The sequence below is a fragment of the Plecotus auritus genome, assembly GCF_963455305.1.
Source record: "Plecotus auritus genome assembly, chromosome: 2".
NCBI classification, from domain to species: Eukaryota; Metazoa; Chordata; class Mammalia; order Chiroptera; family Vespertilionidae; genus Plecotus; species Plecotus auritus.
The window spans coordinates 155961717-155982236 of NC_137771.1; the positions used below are offsets into that span (position 1 = coordinate 155961717).

The following is a 20520-nucleotide window of genomic DNA, read 5'->3' on the forward strand; positions in this document are numbered from 1 at the left end:
ATTTCATAAACAAAGTAGGTTTACATTTTTAAATATATATTAATATAATTCAATACATTTATAGGTTAATGAAAAATGTAATAATTTCAACAGACACAGAAAAATAATTTAACATTTTCCTAGTAAAAGTGCTTCACAAAATAAGATGGAAGGGATATTGTCCACAAAATATGTCATATCTAAAAAAACAACACACAAACAAAAGAAAAAACTATAGAAAACATCATCTTAGGGAAATAGTAGCTTTCCCCAAAATCAGAAATATGACTAAGTTTGGCAAAAGTTTTTGAAGCCAGAAATACCACAAGTTAGTGATAATATAGAGTAATGAGACTTTCATACACTTCTGGTGAAGAGTAAATTGGAAAGCATTTTGGCAATATCTCATAAAGTTGAATTGTGTGTAGCCTAAAACCTAATAATTAGTACCCTGGAGAAATGTCACTCAAAGCATGTGCCTCGGCCAGATGCTATCCACAAACTATCAGCATGACCGGCATTTTGAGTAATGTATCCTCAAGAAACTACTGCATATGTTCAGGGCAGGGGACATTTACAAAAATGTCACTGCGGAACTGTTTGTAATAATGAAAAATCATAAATGACTTAAATTTACTTGAACTAGAAAATGGATAAATTGTGGTTTATTTAGGTAATAGAATACAATACAGTAGTTAAAATCAATAATCTAGCACTATGTTTATCAACATTAATAAAATTGAAACTAGTACTGAATTAAAAACACAAATTTTAGGATAGTACAAAATATTATTTATGGGGAGAAACCAAGATGGCGGCATAGGTAAGCACCTAAACTGCTGCCCTGCACAACAATTTCAAAACTACAACTAAAAGACAGAACGGACACCATCCAGAACCACAGGAAAGCTGGCTGAGTGGAAATTCTACAACTAGAAGGAAAGAGGAAATCTCACGGAGAAGGAGTGGCAAAGAGCTGAGGTACGGAGACACGAGTGCACAGAGAGGAAGGAGGGCAGAGTGCCTGGCTGGCTTTCTCTGGTGGGAGGGGGAAAGAAGCCCCCGACTGCACTGAACCCCAGTTCCGACTGCACTGAACCTCAGTTCCGGGTGAAACCCTGTGGACCCAGGCTCATACAGGGGGAGTTTGGACTGTCAGGTAGAGAGAAAGGCACACGGAGACTCGGAGACTCAGGGGAGCCACAGCAGCAGGGGTTTAGAGGCATGAGTGTGCACAAAGACTGACTGCGGAGGTTACCACAGGCTATCCCTAGCAGAAGGGAGTGGGAAGCTCCTGATGGCACTGAACCCCAGTTCTGACTGCACTGAACCACAGTTCCTGGCGAGCCCCTGGGGACCCATGCTCTTACGGGGGAAATCTGGACTGTAAGGCGGAAACTCGGGAACCACGGAAGGCAGAGGTCTGGAAACTCGCGCGCAAGGGCAGGGTCGATGGGAAGCCAAGACTGTCTGCCCCCCCCTGAGACTCCACCCCTTCCAAGCTGAGCACAGAGGCTTTTGCAATCTGGCAAGGCTAATCCTATAAGGCTGTCTCCAGCACCGAAAATCTCCCAGTGTAGACACAGCTGATCCTCACGGCCAACTGGCCTGGAGGTCAATTCCTCCCAGTGATACCAACAACAATCAAGACTTAACTACAACAAGGCTGTACACACAGTCCACAAAAAGGTGCACCAAGAGTGTCCACCTCAGGTTAACTGGGGAGGCCGACCCACTGGGCCATAAAGGAAACCTAGCACACAAAGCTACTCTACCAACTCAGGGAAGCAGTGAAAAGTGGGGAGAGGAAGAAACAGATCACAAATGAAAGAAATGGAGGAAAACAAATGACTGGATATAGAATTCAAAACCACAGTTATAAGGCTCTTCAAGAATATCCTAGAAAAGGCCGATAAATATAACGAGACCCTCGAAGATATCAAAAAGGACCAACTAGAAATTAAACATACACTGACTGAAATAAAAAATATTATACAGAGACCCAACAGCAGACTAGAGGAACGCAAGAATCAAGTCAAAGATTTAAAATACAAAGAAGCAAAAAACACTCAACCGGAAAAGCAAAAAAAAGAAAAAAGAATCCAAAAGGTTGAAGATAGTGTAAGAAGCCTCTGGGACAACTTCAAGCATACCAACATCAGAATTATGGGGGTGCCAGAAGAAGAGAGAGAGCAAGATACTGAAAACGTATTGGAAGAAATAATGACAGAAAACTTCCCCCACCTGGTGAAAGAAATAGACTTACAAGTCCAGGAAGCGCACAGAACCCCAAACAAAAGAAATCCAAAGAGGACCACACCAAGACACATCATAATTAAAATGCCAAGAGCAAAAGACAAAGAGAGAATCTTAAAAGCAGCAAGAGAAAAACAGTTAATTACCTACAAGGGAGCACCCATATGATTGTCAGCTGATTTCTCAACAGAAACTATGCAGGCCAGATGGGAGTGGCAAGAAATTTTCAAAGTGATGAATAGCAAGAACCTACAACCAAGATTACTCTACCCAGCAAAGCTATCATTCAGAATGGAAGGTCAGATAAAGAGCTTCACAGATAAGAAAAAGCTAAAGGAGTTCATCACCACCAAACCAGTATTATATGAAATGCTGAAAGGTATTCTTTAAGAAGAGGAAGAAGAAAAAAGTAAAGAGAAAAATTATGAACAACAAATACATATCTATCAACAAGTGAACCTAAAAATCAAGTGAATTAAAAATCTGAGGAACAGAATAAACTGGTGAATATAATAGAATCAGGGGCATAGAAAGGGAGTGGACTGATAATTCTCAGGGGGAAAGAGGAAGGGGGGTGCAGGAAGAGACTGGACAAAAATCGTACACCTATGGATGAGGACAGTGTGGGGGGAGGTAAGGGCAAAGGGTGGGGTGGGAACCGGGTGGAGGGGAGCTATGGGGGGAAAAAGGAGAAACAATTGTAATAATCTGAACAATAAAGATTTATTAAAATAAATAAATAAATAAATAAATAAATAAATAAATAAATGAAAAAATATTATTTATGTGAAAACTAAAAACATTTTTAAAAAATCACATCACCTTTTAAAGATATCTGCATATCTACATATTTTCATATCTTTACAGAACTTGGATCGAGAGAAAAATGCAAGGGGCTTTACCTTTGTTATTCTTTAAAGTTGTGAGCAATTACAGAAAAAAGTTAATAATTGATATACTTTGGTGATAGCTCCATGAGTGCATATTATAATAATTTCAGTGTGTTTAAAATATTTCATAATAATTTTTTAAAAGTCATCCTATGGCCCTGGCCAGTTTCGCTAGGTGGTTAGCATGTCATCCCACAGAACAAAGGGTCTCGGGTTCAATTCCTGGTCAAGGGCACATATCTGGGTTGCAGGTTCAACCCCTGGTCCTGGCGTGTGGGAGACAACCAATCAATGTTTCTCTCTCACATTAATGTTTTTCTCTCTCCCCCCACTCCTCCCTTCCTCCCTGCCACTCTGTCTGCATATCAATAGAAAAAAATTATCTTCAGGTGAGGATTAAAAAAAAAAAAGTCATCCTATGATTTAGAAAGAATGGATAATAAAGATCTTATTTTAGTGATGAACAAAGTGAATCCCTAAATTTCCATACCACACTGAGACTATATGAGTGTCACAGAAGACTCTTAGAAGACATACATCTAATATCTCTGACATCATGTAATAATCCTTTTCTTCTTTGGGTTAACAGAAAGAATTAACAGATTGTTAATTAAGCAAGTTATACCAAGACCTGTGGACCTCTCTCCAGAAGGTAAACTATGCTACAGAAAAAGTAAATGCAACAACTGTAGACTCCCTTGCTCACAGTCTCTTTATTTGGAGGTTTTGCTAGTTTGCTCTCCATGAGTGCATAGATAAAACCTACTTCTAAGTGTCCAAATGTGGTGATAAATGTCCCTAGTGAACCTGGATGAACTAAAGAGAGTTATGATTACATGTCACCAAGAGGCACAGTTTCCCCTAGAGAGGTGATAAAGTGGTCAGAACACTTCCTCACTTGACAGAAAACTTCCCCACAGAGATGGCTGTACACAAAAACACTTCCAGGTCTGCTTCTGATAGGAACTGAGTCATACCACCCTCAGAGATCCACACTTCTCTGACTATAAGGATCCCCTCCTAAGGGAAGGCTACAAGCAGTGCAAGAAATACCTGAGTTAAGCAATATATATGCTTATATGTTGGATAAGGCTAATAAAATACCTTTGTGTTCTGTCTGTTTGGTATTCTAGAATTTAAAAACTTTTAAGTTAAGTCCGAGCCTAAGCAGAGGAGGCAGCTCCTCACCTTGACCTATTATAAGGCAACTAGAGGCCCGATGCACAAAATTCTTGCAAGAGTAGGCCTTCCTTTCCCCAGCTGCTGGCACCGGCTTCCCTCTGGCACCCAGGATCCAGGCTTCCCTTGCAGCCCTGGCTACATCCAGGAGGTCATCTGGAAGGACATCTGGAAGGATGTCTGGTCTAATTAGCATATTATGCTTTTATTATTATAGATAAGATAAGATCACATTGATTGAGGCACACCATTACCCAAGCAGTGTGGATACAGGGAGAGATATCAGACCTCTCTTCCAGAGTCCTCTGGAATTCAATTTGCATCAGTGTGCCCCGTACTCTGGCTTGGAACAATGTGAAGACTTTAGATAGTCTTTCATCTTTCATTGCTTCCAGTTGGCCCAAAAAAGCCAGCTTTTAAAAACACCTAAAAGAAATAAGTCAGATATTAGTTCCATAGTGGGTATTCAGGAAACGTCTGTTGAATTAGCCTATGAGCAGTTGATGTATTATTCATTTATCAGTTCTATTTATTGTTAAGTTTTATTTCATGTCTAAAATGTATGTTTTAGAAAGTTTGCTTTAATAAATATTAAGTTTGCAAAAAAATATTTTATTTAATTCTGTGGTTATATTGGTCCCTTAAGAACTTAGACCATTCTCCCCCTTATCTGTTAATAATGTCTAGGTTATCCAGGGAACTTGGCTTTTGTTTTAAAACAGGCCCAGGCAGGCAATTATCTAAAGCGCCAGGCAGGATTCTGTAGCTTATTTTGAAAATAGCAACACAGTAAATATTTTTAGGTTTTGTGGTCCACATATAGTCTCTGTAGAATATTCTTCTTTTTTTTATACAACCTTTTAAAAATATAAAACCTTTTTTAGTAAGTGGGTCATATAAAAAAAATAGGCCATAGAGATGGCCCTTAGTCCATAATTTGCTGACCCCTGCTCTAGAGAAAGGCACTTTTGTCCTAGGCATTAAATAATTCACATAAAAAATTTTTTGAGAATCATTAGTAAAGGCCAAGATGAGGTGAATGAAGTACCTAAGGCACAAATTTTAAGAATGCCGTCACTTTCAGAGTTGTGCAAGTCAGCACTTGTGTAACCCTAAGAGTGAACTACTCCTTAAATTTTGTGCCTTAGGAGGCTCACTTACCTCATGCTAGATGAGTAGTATACAGCAAAAATAACTAAACACACAAGGAAACAAAAATCAACAAAAACAACAAACAGCAAAACCAGATGCTCAGGTACTGAAAATGTGGAAATCAAGTAACATTTTATGATTATGTCCTATAGAGTTCTTTTCCTATGAGCTCTTCAACCTAGACCCTCCAATTCTCCTTCAAACAATATGGTCCTTATCCTATCTAATAAAGAGGGAATATGTTAATTGACCCTCACACCGTCGCAAAGATGGTGGCGCCCACAGCCAATAAGGAGGGAATATGCTAATTGACTGCCATGCCCTCAAAGATGGTGGCGACCACAGCCGCAAGATGGCGGCGCCCAGTCCCCTCAGCCCTGCTAGGGCGGCAGGTGCATGGAAAGTCCAGGCGCGCCCCCAGGCAGGCCTGGCTGCTCCGCACACCTGCCTCTGCAGTCCCCCAGTCACCTCAGCCCCCCAGCCGCCCAGGGCCAGCTTGAGGTGCAGGCAAGCCTCAGATGGCAGCTGCCCAGTCACCCAGAGCTGCCTGAGGTTCAGGTAACCAGGGCTGGCCAAGGCTTGCACTGCCGGCAGTGGCAGCAGCAGAGGTGTGATGGGGGCGTCGCCTTCCCCTGATCGCTGGGTCGCCTCCCACCCCTGAGGGCTCCCGGACTGTGAGAGGGGGCAGGCCGGGCTGAGGGACCACCCCCCCCCCTCCAGTGCATGAATTTTCATGCACCGGGCCTCTAGTATGGATATAATTAGGAACAACATGATGTTGACTGTCAGATAAAATCAAATCTATTAGTTAGCAGTTTCTCAAAATATGTGAATCCTACCAAGATCATCTAAGATAAAGCAGAATTTAGTGAATCACATTTAATGAAGTTAACTTTGGATTCATTTTTTTGGATAGCGGGCTTGACCTAAAGTTTTTAATTACTCAGACAGTCCTCTAGAATTAATTCCCTAAAATAGTACTTATGGATTAATCTGTTTACACACAAGCAGTTAACCACACAAGTTGATTCATCTTTTTCTAGCTCTGATATGTATACATATTTTTTAGCAGACTAAGGTTTATTCAGCATTTTATATCTTGGCACAGACTTGCTTAGATGAATAATTATAAAAGTGAATGTAGTCAAGACTGAGGTTTAAGGAGCATTACATTTATCTCTCAAATAGCAAGGAAGTTTCCACTTTCACCTGCGCTCTATTTGTATTATTTGTGGTCACAAGAGCTAAAGAGTTCCTTATGCTTGATGACCCATAGTTTGTTCTTTTAGAATTTGGGAAATAGAAAGCCACACACCTTCTGGCTTTTTTCCTTTCGCATATTTTCTAGTGAAGCAACAGCTGCATGGATGGCAGCTAGGATTGAGTACATACAACATTTCAGAGATTCAATTCAGCCTCCATATCTTTTTTCTGTATATATTTCTTCTATATGTGGGTCTATTATCCATTAATAGAGATATAAGGACATTACAGCTGCATAGATGTTGGATTTAAGGGAAAATAATAATGGAACTCTGTCATCATATATCTCACCACCACCAAAACACATTGATCTGTAGTCTGGAGGATATCAACAAAACAAACAATGCATGCCTAAACACCCCAAAAGAAAGATAAACAGAATAGATTGCCTTGGGCTTCTTGGATCCTGGGACATAGTTTACCTTTGTTTAAAATCAGCAGTCAGTTTGGGAAACCTTCCCGGCATATCTTAATCCCTTCTGAGACACCATTACAGTGCAGCTGCTGTAGATCTAAGTGAGGGTCCACTACACCTGAAGAAGAGTCCAGTTGAGTCTGTGTCTAAAAAAATTATTACCCTAGATTTTGTCCTAATTGCGGCAGCTTGGGTTCAAAGAGTTTGAACTTGGTGTTCTCTGTATGATTCTATATAATAAAGAGTTAATATGCTAATTAGACTGAACAGCAGAACGACCGCCCAGATGACCATCCGGACTACCTTCCGGACAAAGCCAGGGCTGGGAGGGCTGGCCAAAGCTGTGAGGGGCTATGAGGGCTGGCTGGGGCTGCGAGGAGCTGTGCGGGGCTGTGAGGGGCTGCAAGGGCCAGCTGGGGCTGCAAGGGCTACCCAAGGCAGCTGGGGCTGCGAGGGTCGAGCCCCTCACACAAATTTCGTGCATCGGGCCTCTAGTAGGTAATAATTAGTTCACCCACTCCCAATCTGATGACACTCACAGTGCCCATCCTATTATGTGGGAGTCCCCAAATAGGATTTACCTGAAATTCCTTTAACGTGGAATGAACCTTTTAGTTTGCAGTCAGTCAAGACTTAATAAGCAAATACTCCTGGTAGGTGGAAAAGAATACATTTTTGCTAGAATGTAAATGTCTGGTATCACATCTAATCATAAGCACACCCCTCCCCCCCAACAACAACAAAAAAAAAACAGCTAGAGAGAAAAATAAGAATTCAAAAGGGAACTTATATCTCCAAGTAGGACAAACGGATTACAAAAAGGGAGAATAAGAAAGGAAAATGGCACAACAGCAAAATTGTGTTTACTGTTTTGCCTTACAAAAGATGTGGCCACATTCCAGCTTACATTTCGCATCTAAGTTTATTCTGTAGTATAAATATCCTCCTATCACCTTCTCTTTCATCAAAAGAAGCACCACTAGAGCTGCAATCTCAGGTAGAAGCCTTTGAAAAGCCATCTAAGGAGCCACTGTATCTGGCTCTCAGCAAGTCTTCTGGAAGAAGCTAAGCAGCACTCCTTCTAACTCCTACTAAAGTTTTATAAAAAAAAAAAAAAAAAAAAAAAAAAAAAGGTAATTAGAAGACTGTGTGCAGGGTCACAGAAATATATATATATATAAAAGCCTAATATGCAAATTGTCCCCACAGGAATTCAACCTGGAGAAAATCACTCGCTATGACATGCGCTGACCACTATGGGGCAGTGTGGAATGAAGGAAGGCCCCAGCCAGCAGTCAGTAGCTGGGGAAGGGAGGCCCCAGCCAGCAGCTGGAAGGCCCTGATCAGCCCTGATCACTGGCCAGGCCTGGGGACCCTACCCATGCACAAATTTCATGCACCGGGCCTCTAGAAAATAAATAAAAGCCATATACTCACATTCCTGTACTCTCATCCCATTCATAGACAGAAGCAGATGATCTGCAAAAAGTAGCAAAGGTCGGATCCTATGACACCTTACAGTGAAGCATACTCATTTCCTTTAAGTACATATGAAGAGCTGTTTTTATTAGAACATGAAGCTTTTCTTATTACTTTGTCTTATGACTTAAAGAAAAAAAATATCCCTGTTGAAATCAGAGCTGACTCCATGGGAGGCAACTCTAATCGGTAACAGAATGGCTCCAAAAATAGAGGTAGCTAATTAGATTCATTGCTAGATGGAAGCAATGTCCCTAAATGCATTCAGAAACCCAGCTGATACAAAACAATGAGGCAAAAACATACAGCGTGAATGAACATGAAGTGTTTGCATTGCAAGAACTCAAACTGCAGCATCATTGTTTAGCATCACACTTTCCAAAAATAGGTCACAGACTGTCACGATTGAGATCTTAATTACAGGAGGTTAATAAAAATGCAAAATACTACAGAACCTTAGAAACCGGAATCAGCAACATCTGGCTACATATTCCAAGGGTGATTAGTGCTCTAAAGACATAAGTGCATGACAAATACACAACTTTGAGGCTGACAGCCTCCGGCCAAGCTTTATAGAAGTCTGTAATTCTAAAGAGAAAGCTGGGAATCTTTAAATCCATGACATGAGGAAAGCAAGCCATGTAGTTAATAATAACAACTTTTTTTGGCAATCTATATAATAAAAGCCTAAGTGACTGTTACTGCAGAACGACCAGAATGACCAGTCACTATGATGTGCACTGAACCAGGGGGTGATGCTCAACGCAGGAGCTGCCCCGTGGTGGTCAGTGTGCTCCCACAGGGGGAGCGCCGCTCAGACAGAAGCCAGGCTCATGGCTGGTGAGCACAGAGGCAGTGGCAGGAGCCTCTCCTGCCTCTGCAGCAGCACTAAGGAGCAGCAAGCCAAGCATAAGGAGCAACGAGCAGGTGGGCTGTAAGGAGCGAGGGGTCCCAGACTGCAAAAGGGTGCAGGCCGGGTTGAGGGACCCCCCCTCCCAGTGCATGAATTTTATGCACCAGGCCTCTAGTTAAAAACATAAAAAACCTGATTGATCACCCACCTTATCCCATCATCCTTCTACACCACCTACTCATCAAAAAGTATCCACTACAATTATCCAATACATGTGAACAACCTAAGTATCCATCTACAGATGACTTGATAAAAAAGTTTTAGTATACACATTCAGTGGAATATTATTTAACCATAAAAAGGAGGAGATCCTGCCATATGAGAAAACATGCATGAACCTTGAGGGCATTATGCTAGGTGAAATAAGTCAAACAGAGAAAGACAAATATATGACCTCACTTATATGTAGAATCTTAAAAAAAGAAAATGAAAACACCAAACCCATGGAAAAAGAAATCAGATTTGTAGGTAACTAGAGTAGGAGATGGGGGGATAAGAAACTGGATGATGGTGGTCAAATAGTGCAAACTTCTAGTTATAAAATAAATAATACTAGGGATGCATGTACAGCATGATAACTAGAGTAAACACTGCTATTGGTACATATGAGTTAAGAGAGTAATTCCTATGAGTTCACATCTCAAGGAAAATAAATTTTATTTTTATTTTTTGTATGTATATAAAATAATGGATGTTAACTAAGCTTGTGGTAATCATTTCATATATAGATAAGTCAAATAATTATTCTGTATACCTTAAATTTATACAGTGCTTTATATCAATAAGATCTCAATATAACTTGGAAAGAAAAGAAATCAAAAATAAGTATCCACTGCCCAGAAATTCATAACTAAAGAGACAGATACTATTAGGGAGAGGGAAGATATTAGTCTTAGGAAGAATGACTGGAGGGAGTTTTTAACAATTAGAAATGGATTTAGGAAATGTCTTTATGGTCAACTTAGATAATTCAGACCAAACAAGTTCCTTTATGCTTATATATCTGTCTGAATCCCCCAATTGATTATTCAATCCCTTTTTACTATACTTTGCCCTTGTAGACAATGACATAGAAGCTCATCCACATTTTAGCATGAAATTTAAGACGGAATTTAAATGGTAATATCAAGCATTCCAATGTTACACAATTGAGCCTGCTTTGTGAAATCCTTCTGTATGTCCACTTGAATCTCAATTCAAAGGCAACCTTGTGGAGGTTTTAAAGATCTCACTTTTTAAAAATATGTTTTTATTGATTTTTTTTTTTTAAGAAAAAGAAGAAGGGAGAGGGATGGAGAGACAGAAACATCTATGGGAGAGAAACATCATCCATTGGCTGTCTCCTGCACGCCTCCTACTGGGGATTAAGCCTGTAATATGGGCATGTGCCCTGCCCAGGAACTGAACAGGTAACCTCTTGGTTCATGGATTAATGCTCAACCACTGAGCCACACTAGCTGGGCTAAAGATCTCACTTTTAATTTGCTTTCATTTTTCCTCCCTTTATTATGTAAAGGGAACTGGTAAATGTTTCTTAAAGAGACATTCAATATGACTTAAATCAAGTATATGCCCAAGTGTAGATTACAAAGAAAGTGCATGTGCCATCGATCAGAACAAGTGGTAATCTGAAGGAGCAACGTCTGGTGAATATGGCATGTGGGTTAATACCTCCCAGGCAAGATCTTTTAACGTGTCTTTAACTGTTTTTGAAGTGTGTGATGGTGCATCATCATGAAGCAAAATTACTTTGCCGTGTCTTCTGGCACATTTTGGTCATTTCACGATAAAAGCATGGTTCAAATTGGTTATTTGTTGTCGGTAGCGATCAGTATTTACAGTTTCACCTGGTTTTAGAACTTCATAATACACCACACCTTCCTGATACCACCAAATGCTGAGCATTGTCTTCTTACCGAAGTGATTTGGTCTTTTCAGTCGATGTTGATGGTTGACCTGGATCAACCCATGATTTTGTGCGTTTGGGATTTTCAAATCTACTTTTCATCGCCAGTCACAATTCGATGCAAAAAAGACTTTCTTTCATGTCGTTGAAGCATCATTTTACTGATGACTTTTCAGTTTTCCATTTGTCTTTCATTCAGTTGATGTGGCACCTATTTTTCTTCCTTTAAAATCTTTCCCATTGCTTGTAAATGATCGGAAATTGCTGAGCAATGTTTAATCTTTCTGCAAGTTGTTTTTGAGTTGACACGCATCTTCATCCAATAATGCTTGTAATTGTTGGTCTTCAAACTTTTTTGGTTGACCTGGACATTCTTTGTCTTTCACATCGAAATCATCACTTTTAAGGCATTTAAACCAGCGTTTACAAGTATCTTCAGATGCAGCATGTTCACCATAAGCTTCCTGAAGTATACAATAACTTTTTCTTCAAAATAAAGTAATGAATTAAAACTTTCCTCAAATGCTCTTTTTTGGGCATGAAATTCGACATTTTTAATCGTAAAAATATCTATGATGTTAACACCTACAGCAAATTTGACATATGAAGTTTTGAAGCTTGCTGTCAACACAACAAAATAACATACATATCAAATTGCATATATACCAACATATGTGTAACTCCATCTATTGAAAAAAACCGCATTATTAACTGATACACCCAGTACTTATGTTTTCCTAAAATAGACACCATAACAAACAAAATCACTTTGCAAATTGCTAAAAATATTAATGCACTTCACAAGTGTGTCCAAGTCCTTCAACTTCATCTTAAAGCCAAAATGAATTCAAGGTTCTTCTCTGCTTACAAATAAATGAATTCAAGGTTCTTCTCTGCTTACAAATAAATGAATTCAAGGTTCTTCTCTGCTTACAAAACATACATTTCTTTCCTATGCCAAGTAGTTCTTAATCTGACATAGTTCTATTATGAATCATGCCTACCTTTTTTGAATTTGATAGCAATAATTTATGGCTGGGCAATAAAATGGCTTAAAGAAAGAAATTATTTCTCAAGTTTTCTGTATGGAAAATATTTGTATTAGATTATCTGGAAGCAAAATCTGAGATGAGAATTCTGATTCAAGAGACTTATTTGGAGAATGAGGGGAGCAGGATAGGGCTGTGGAGAAAACAGCAATGGTATAAACTCTGCTTAGTCTGATCCCTGCAGGAGCTCTGAGCAAAAATGCAGATTGCATCACAGTTAGTCCTACCTTGAGGTAAGGGAGGGGCCAGAGTCTGGAGCTGAGGGTATGGAGACAGTTTAGCTTCCCATTTGGCCAAGGACAGCTCTGGAAACTATGCATTGTTATGAGCCAATATTTTCATTAAAGTCAACAGTGTCCACTAAAACCCATTAATATCAAGATAAACTTTCAACTTTTCCAAGTTGGCTGGCTTCAGATAATTTATTCTTATTTAAAGATGTAAAATTTCAAATAAGTAATAACATATGCAGATTGTGAGGTAGTTAATATATGAATAGATGCAATTAAAAATTACTTTATGCAGAGATGGAACCATTTGGAATGAAGCTCCCTTCTTGTGTTTATTTTCCGCAAACTGTAGAGCTAAAAAAAAAAAAAGTAAAACATTTTAAAAACTTTTTTTTTTGTCACATTACCAGGCCCTGCTGATGAAAGCATATATTCATCAAAGTTCTAGAAGCACTATGGCAATATCTACAAAAGCTTTTAAAATACTTATATCTTAACACAAAAAGTGTATTTCTAGTGCTTTCCTTGAGGAAATAATTAGGCAACTGTGTGAAGATACTCATTGCAGCACTATTTAGTCATACAAAAAAATTAAGCAAAAAGATGATCAACAAATGTTCATCATAGGAAGTTGTTTCATTAAATTATGAAAGAACAGGTATACAATGAAATGCTTCAACTTTTTAAAATGATAGTGTGGATCCATATAACTGACATGAAAATATTCCTAGAATTTAAGAGAAAGAGTAGGTCACAAAATAGTTTGTATATTATGATCCTGTGTGTATATACATGGTTTTGTGTATGTATGCCTTTTTAAAATAATGTTTTAATTGATTTCAGAGAGAGGAAGGGAAATGAAGAGAGAGAGAAAAACATCTCTGAGAGAGAAACATGGATGGGCTGCCTCCTGCACACCCTCTCTGGGGATCAAGCCTACAACCTGGGCATGTGCCCTGACAGCGAATCAAGCCAGTGACCTCCTGGTGCATGGGACTCTGCTCAACCAACTGAGCCACATTGGCCAAGTTGTACATGTTTTTAAGTGCAGTTGTATTATGGGTGGCTATACACATAAAAAATGTTGGGGGAGTATACATCAAAATGTTAGCAATTGTTATCTCCTATGTAAGATTATAGGTAATCTTGATGTTCCTCTTTTTAGTTTTTCTATATTTTCTGTGGTTTCGGCAACACTCATACATTACTTTTATAATTTATAAAAAAAAAAAAAACTACTTCCATTTTCTTAAAGCAAAAAAAAATTATGCTAAGCCAATTTGTTTTATAAACATCTGTATAGTGCTAACGCACAAAGATGTAAAACAACAACAAAATCCATGGGCAATCTGGAAAAAAATGGGCCAGCTATCAATCTGAAAAACTAATAAAATATTCTCTCTGCCTGAGAGCATTGTGCTAGGACAGATGTCATAAAGTTTAATTATGAATGTCCTACTGACATGCCATAGGCCCTCAAAGGGAACCACTTGAGTTGTCTGTACTTCAGTTTCTCCATACATGAAAAGGAAATATACTGCCTTCCATTAATTTTTTTATTATATCTGGTTTAAATAAAATAAAAGTGCAGTTTATTATAGGTAACTTGATGTTTGGCTGAGTCGGAAACTTAGAGGCAAGTATTTTCAGGGGGTGCTTAAATAATTATGGAAAAATACATTCCGGACAATTCTCTTCTATTTACAAAGAACACAGCACATACCCTGAAGAACTAGAAGATGACTTCCTCTCTAATTCTCTGCCCAAACCATTCTCTGATTTCTTATGATCAGAGAATTACTCATCTGGGAGCCATCAGCAATGTGACCACTATCTAACAGACTTCTCAGAGTCACTTTTGAACCTATTAGAATTAGGCAGATGCATTGCCTGAAGATGATCAAGGTCCAACACAGTAGTTTCCATCTGTCAACTTACTCTTGAGACAGGCCAACAGGATTTCAGGCATGCTCCTGAATTATGTCATCATGTACTGGCAAAGCCAGAAAGAAAGAGCTAAATTCTCTCTCCATCAATCGGCTGGCTCCTGCACGCCCTCTATTGGGGATCAAACCCAGTCAGGTGTTCCTAATCAGCCCACAGGGGCCAGGAGTTCACTTGAAGCTAGGTGTAAGATAGTAACAGGATGGGAATGTTAGGAGGTGAGAGTACACACCCCTTTTAAAGAATAGTTAGTGTTCTGCCCAACTGCCATGAAGGTATCTGAACCAGGCTGGTCAGATTTTCTATTTTCACATAAATCTGCCCCCCATTTTTTTAAAGAAATAGGGAAACCAAATGTGTATATGAAATCTTCTGATTATTCTTTAACCTGTCTGGGCCAAACACAACCATGCTTGAAGGCCAGGTTTTTCTCAAGGGCTGTCAATCTGTGACTTTGCTATGAACAGTGAGAGTGTCCTTCGGCAGCTAGCCTAGCTTTAGTTTTGGTTGTGAGGCTGATGTTAGCAACTTAAGCTCAGTATCTGCAAATCCTTTGTGCCATGGTGCAGAAGTGTGAATTGTACCCTGTCCATCTCTCCATTTTGTTTGTTTCTGAGAAATCCTGCTTCCTACCTTGCTTTGTCATTTAATAGATTTCTGAAACTGGGGATGCGACTTACTCTTCCACACTTGTTCTTGTAAGAAAGGGAGAGATTTTCCACTCTGTGTATTGAAAGTGTCATGACAAGGCTTGAGTAAGATGATATATCTGAAAGTGCTTTGTAAATTACAAACTACTAAACAAGATTAGTTGTTAGTTGATCAATAAATATTTTATGGAGTACCTGCTAAACAGGCATTTGCTACATGCTTGAGGCTATGATTGAACAAATCAGACATAATTCCTGTCATCATGAAGCTTAGAATAACCTCAAGTTATTATAATAGAAAAGCACTATGAAGGAGAATTCCAAGGTATTTGGGGAATATCTATTAAAGTGACTTGTTATTTCCCCAAAATACTTTTTCAAAACATGGTTTGCTGCTCTCTCTTTGCATCTGGGTTGAGCAGAAGATAAAGGCAGACCAGAGCAAGCTTCTTGAAATATATCTATCTTTGAGCACCATTTCCTTGAAGAACCATCAGCCTGAGGTCAGAAAGGCTAACAAGAGGGGACAACTAGACCACGGAGCAGACAGATATCACAGGAAAAAAGCAAGGGTTGTTGTAAGTGTCAAGGAAACCATGGGTTCCATTCCGAGGCTGAAAAATGAGGGAAGATTGTTTGACTCACCACTGTCAGTACTGATGTAATTTTCAAAAAGATTTGCCAAGAGTCTGTTAGATGACTTCTGAAATATAGCCACCACCCTTTCATTAAGAATGTCTTTGTGTTGTTTTTTTTAAGCCAGACACTGATGTTACAAGGCACCTTTGGAAAGACACGCAGTTCGGATAACAAAAGAGAATACATAAATTAACATAGCAAATTGTGCATTCCTTTAAAAAGAAAAACTTTAAATTAGTTTGATGTAACAATACTGAATAATACTCCCAGAAGTCTTTGTGCTACCCAAAGAGATTCTCAGAATTTACCATTTTCACTGAAGAAGAAAGGAAGAGAAGGGGAGGTGAGGAACAGAGAAAAGAAGGAGGGAGGGAAAGGGAGGAAGAAATAGATGGTATTTCAAGTAGAAACAATTCACATCAGCACTCTTTCATAGGCAAGAATACATGAAACAATCCAAGTGTCTCTGACACACAGTGAGCATTCAAAAAACCATTGACAATTGTAACGGTATTTTGCTCTAAATATTATTATAATATTTAAGAATATCAAAGAAGAAAATTACAAGCAAATCTATACAGTTGGCTAGTCATTTTTAGGTTGAAATATTATTTTATCCTTTATCAGTTATTGTTCTGTTCTACCTAGAATCACTGACCAGAAACATAAAAGCAGAAAACACACACACACATACACACACACACACTCACACACACCCTTGCACCAGTGGGGAAATGTGAAGAAGCAGTGAGGTTCATTGGAAACCTTTGTTGGCCATAGGTTTGAGATCATTACTTTACAGTGACTATTTCTTTATGAGAGATTTTTTTTAAATCTTCAATAAAAAGATCAATTGAAATCACTCATTCATACACTGTTAAGTTAAAAGTAAGGACAAATAAGGAGAAACCGATAACTTTGATAGTCTCCATGACTTTCTAAAGTGTCTTACTTTGAGTTGGGGTGACAGAGTCTATTTTGAGATTTTTGACCTCTGTGCACATGGAAAACTATTATAGTGTAGCTATTTCATTTCCTAAGTGCAAAAAGGCTGAACCAACTTTTTTCTGGAACTGAGATTTATTTTGTTCAGCTCTTCATTTAATCTAAACTTTAGTTATGTATTACGTAAAGACTTTGGCTGAGTGCATTTGAAACAGTCAGGGCTGAAGGTCTATAGGTAACTTACCACTCCTGCATAATGGAGCTTCATATTTCTTCTTCTTATCAGTCTTGGGCTTCTGGAAATGAACCGACTTTCCAAAATTGTTGTCAAAAAGTTTGGTCTTGAAAGTCACATCTGTAACCTGAGAAAACATAGATTCCTCTTCAAGGATGAAAAAGATTTCCATTGGCTATTGGTGATTCATAGAAACAGCAGATGAGAAAACACCAGGAAATGGCATTTTCAGCAGGGGGTTAGTGTAAACTCTTTCCCAGAAACTTAATCAGTTGACAAGGGAAGGGATATTCACTATCTGTAACTAGCCATTATCCAATCAACAAATAGTTATTAAATATCTACTAGGCACCAGGCACCAGTAGGAGTAGCCATATGGCCATGAACCACATAGACAAAGTGCCTTTCTTCAGGGTGCTTACATTCTAGTGGAGCAAACAGACAAGTAAACAAAAAATAACTGACTTAGTTTCATATAAGTGCTCAGAAGAAATCATGCAAAGTAAAGAGACAGAGCATGATTTCTTCTGAGCACTTATATACCTTCTGAGTGGGAGCTATTTTAGTAAGATTGTGGAGAAGACCCTCTGACCTGGATGAGAAGAGCAATTCTGAGAAGATCTGTATAAAGTATTCTGCACAGAGAAATAAAGAGTACAAAGTTCTGAAGCAGTGGCAAATTTGAGGTCCTGCCAGAGTCAAGTGTGGACAGAGCAAAGCTAGTCAGATGGAGTATGTGGTTACAAGATAAAGCCAGAGAGGTAAGGAGTATTGGATCCCAAAGGTCTTATAGACCATGTTGATGGCATATCCCAAAGGAGATGGCTTCTTCCAACAAGACAATAATCTGGCCACTCAGTGTATATATATATTAAAAACTAGGTTTGGGGTGGGAATCAAGGACTCATATTTGCATATTATTTTGTATATTTGTATATTCATTTACCTACTTCATGAATATTTTTGAAGGGTCTCCATGAACCAATTATTGTATCGACAGTTTGGGATTAAAAAGAATAATCAGCCCAGATGGTGTGGTTTAGTGGTTGAGTGTCGACCCATGAATTAGGAGGTCATGGTTCGATTCCTGGTCAGGATACATGCCTGGGTTTCAGGCTCAATCCCCAGTGGGGGTGTGCAGGAAGCATCCAATTAATGGTTCTCTCTCTTTGTTGATGTTTCCATCTCTCTTCCCTTCTCCCTTCCTCTTTCTGAAATCAATTTTTTTAAAAAAAGAAATAATCAGACATGGGTTTTGGCCCCATAGCATTTAGCCAAGAAAACAAGACATATACATGATATGTAGATCACAAAGTAGACCAAACAGAGGTATAGGTAAACTGTCATGAGAATTTCAAATTACAACATGACCTCTTGACCTAACAATATAAATTTCATAATTCTCTATCAATCCTTTATACCTAAGAACCATAAACTCTTAGGTTTGAGAAAGACATTAAAGATCTAGTCCAACTTCCTAATAGCTCCTTCAATTCCCTTCACCATTTCCTTCTAAAAAGCAGATTAGCTTATGCTCAAATATTTCCATAGAGTGAGAATAAACCAAGTTGAGTCAATGCTCTGGATGGGTGATATATTAAAAGAAAATTTGTCTGAAGTTCAGAATACTTTGTTTTAAATAATTCTACTAGAGCCAATACAAGTCAATCTAATTCTTCTAAATGGTGGATCACAAGATATTTGAAGATTGTGTTTCTGATCCATCTGAGTCTATTATTCTAATATATGGACTATGGTTTTCTACCTCTTGTTTATTCTCAGATTTAGAACTTGCATTTAATAGATAATGTATTAAACAACATTCCACCAGTAACTCTTGTACTGAATAGTTCTGGGACATCTTCCTTTATCTCAAGCATCTAGATGGGAAATGATGCAATGAGTGAATATGTAAACTGTTCTAAGTGAGGACAAAATAGTCCAGGTGAAACTGACACCTGTCTTGCTCCTGGCAGCACTGACCTTTTGGGTTCCTGGGAGAGTGAGAAATGAGAAAGAGGATGAGGAGGACAAGAGAGGTTCTGATAATTACACAGTGAGTTTCCTGGTACAGGTTCTTGGCGGCATGGACTCCATCTTGGACCATGTATTTTCTCATCATGCTTATAGTCAATCCTCAATAAAAACTGGAATTAATAGTTCAAAAGTTTAAGCATCTCCTGTGTCTGTTAACAAGAGGATTTTGGCAAACTCACCAGGAGCGGTAGCCCCCTTTCAGGTGGAGGACCATGAGGACTGCCATTTCCTTGGGACTTCAATGACGCCAATTTAGGGGTGAATAGAAGTTTTATGTAAAATAAGTGAATGGTATAGCTCATAATGTAACAACTAAATCACTAAGGAGGGGAAAACACTCTTCAGAGTATTCTCCATTTCTCCAATGCTTGGGAGGTGTAAAGCTTCTAATAAATATGAGGCCCTCCAGCAAATTAATTTCCAAATGCTGAACCACAGCATCAAGTGCTCTCTATTGCACAGTAAATGGTCTGAGCCAATTACCCTGATTCAGAACATTAGGGCTCTCCCTCTTCAAATATGATAAATTCTGCCTTCCTCTTGTTTTTATCTGTCTCCTTCTTACTATTTCCATTTTTGCTATCCTGATTCAGGACCTGTCTTTTACTCACCTGGACTACTGTAACAGCTTCCAAAATGCCTTAATTTTAGATTTTCCTTCCAGTGTAACCATACACGAATCTACCAGATTAAACACAAGCAGCTCTGACTATTCTATTGCCAGCATAAAACCCTTTTTGGCTCCCTGTTACCTCCAAATAAGGTATCAATTCATTAAAAGCTCTTCACAACATGACTCTCTGTTTTTGTTTACTTCTAGGTACTTCCATCTGTGTGTTCTCAGTTCTAACTAGACTACCTAACATTTTGGAATGTGTTCTTTGCTTTCCTGTCTCTATGTCTTTGCTCTTGCCAGTCCCCTCACCTGCTAGCTTCCTCTCTTCATCTGCTGAAGTCATATCCATTCCTTAAGATCTAGCTAAAATTTTATACTCTTTCCCACCAGGCCTTGCTAGATTCCTGCTCTTCTGAGCTCTGTGGGTCTCTGACAACGTCTTTACTACATTTATGCTCATATATATTTTTACATTTATTAGACTTATAAATCTACTTGACTGCATACTTCCTAAGGGCAAGTGTTATTTATAACAAATGCTTAAGTGTTCTACAGCATTTAATTCAAAGTCTCCTACACAGCAGTGTGGTATTGGGCCTAAAACTAAGGTCCAACATTATGTGTTCCTTGACATCAGGGAAAACCAGTCACAATTTCCTCTTCCTGTTGTGCTTTCATGGGTGAGGTCTCCTATCCAACAACCCTCCTTATCATGGGACCTGTCACAGTGTCTGCTTAGCCTT

The 20520-nt window shown here is 38.8% G+C and overlaps 1 protein-coding gene across 1 annotated transcript in view; it reads right to left on the minus strand.

Moving 5' to 3' along the window:
• MYH15 (myosin heavy chain 15) overlaps positions 1-20520 on the minus strand; it is a gene marked incomplete at both ends in the record, with an annotated part of 148811 nt that overhangs the window by 78589 nt on the left and 49702 nt on the right. Inside the window, 7 exon segments of the mRNA XM_080654673.1 lie at positions 4593-4711; positions 4713-4730; positions 12998-13065; positions 15951-16047; positions 16050-16088; positions 17134-17149; positions 17151-17299. Of these exon segments, the coding sequence (XP_080510799.1) occupies positions 4593-4711; positions 4713-4730; positions 12998-13065; positions 15951-16047; positions 16050-16088; positions 17134-17149; positions 17151-17299 (506 nt within the window).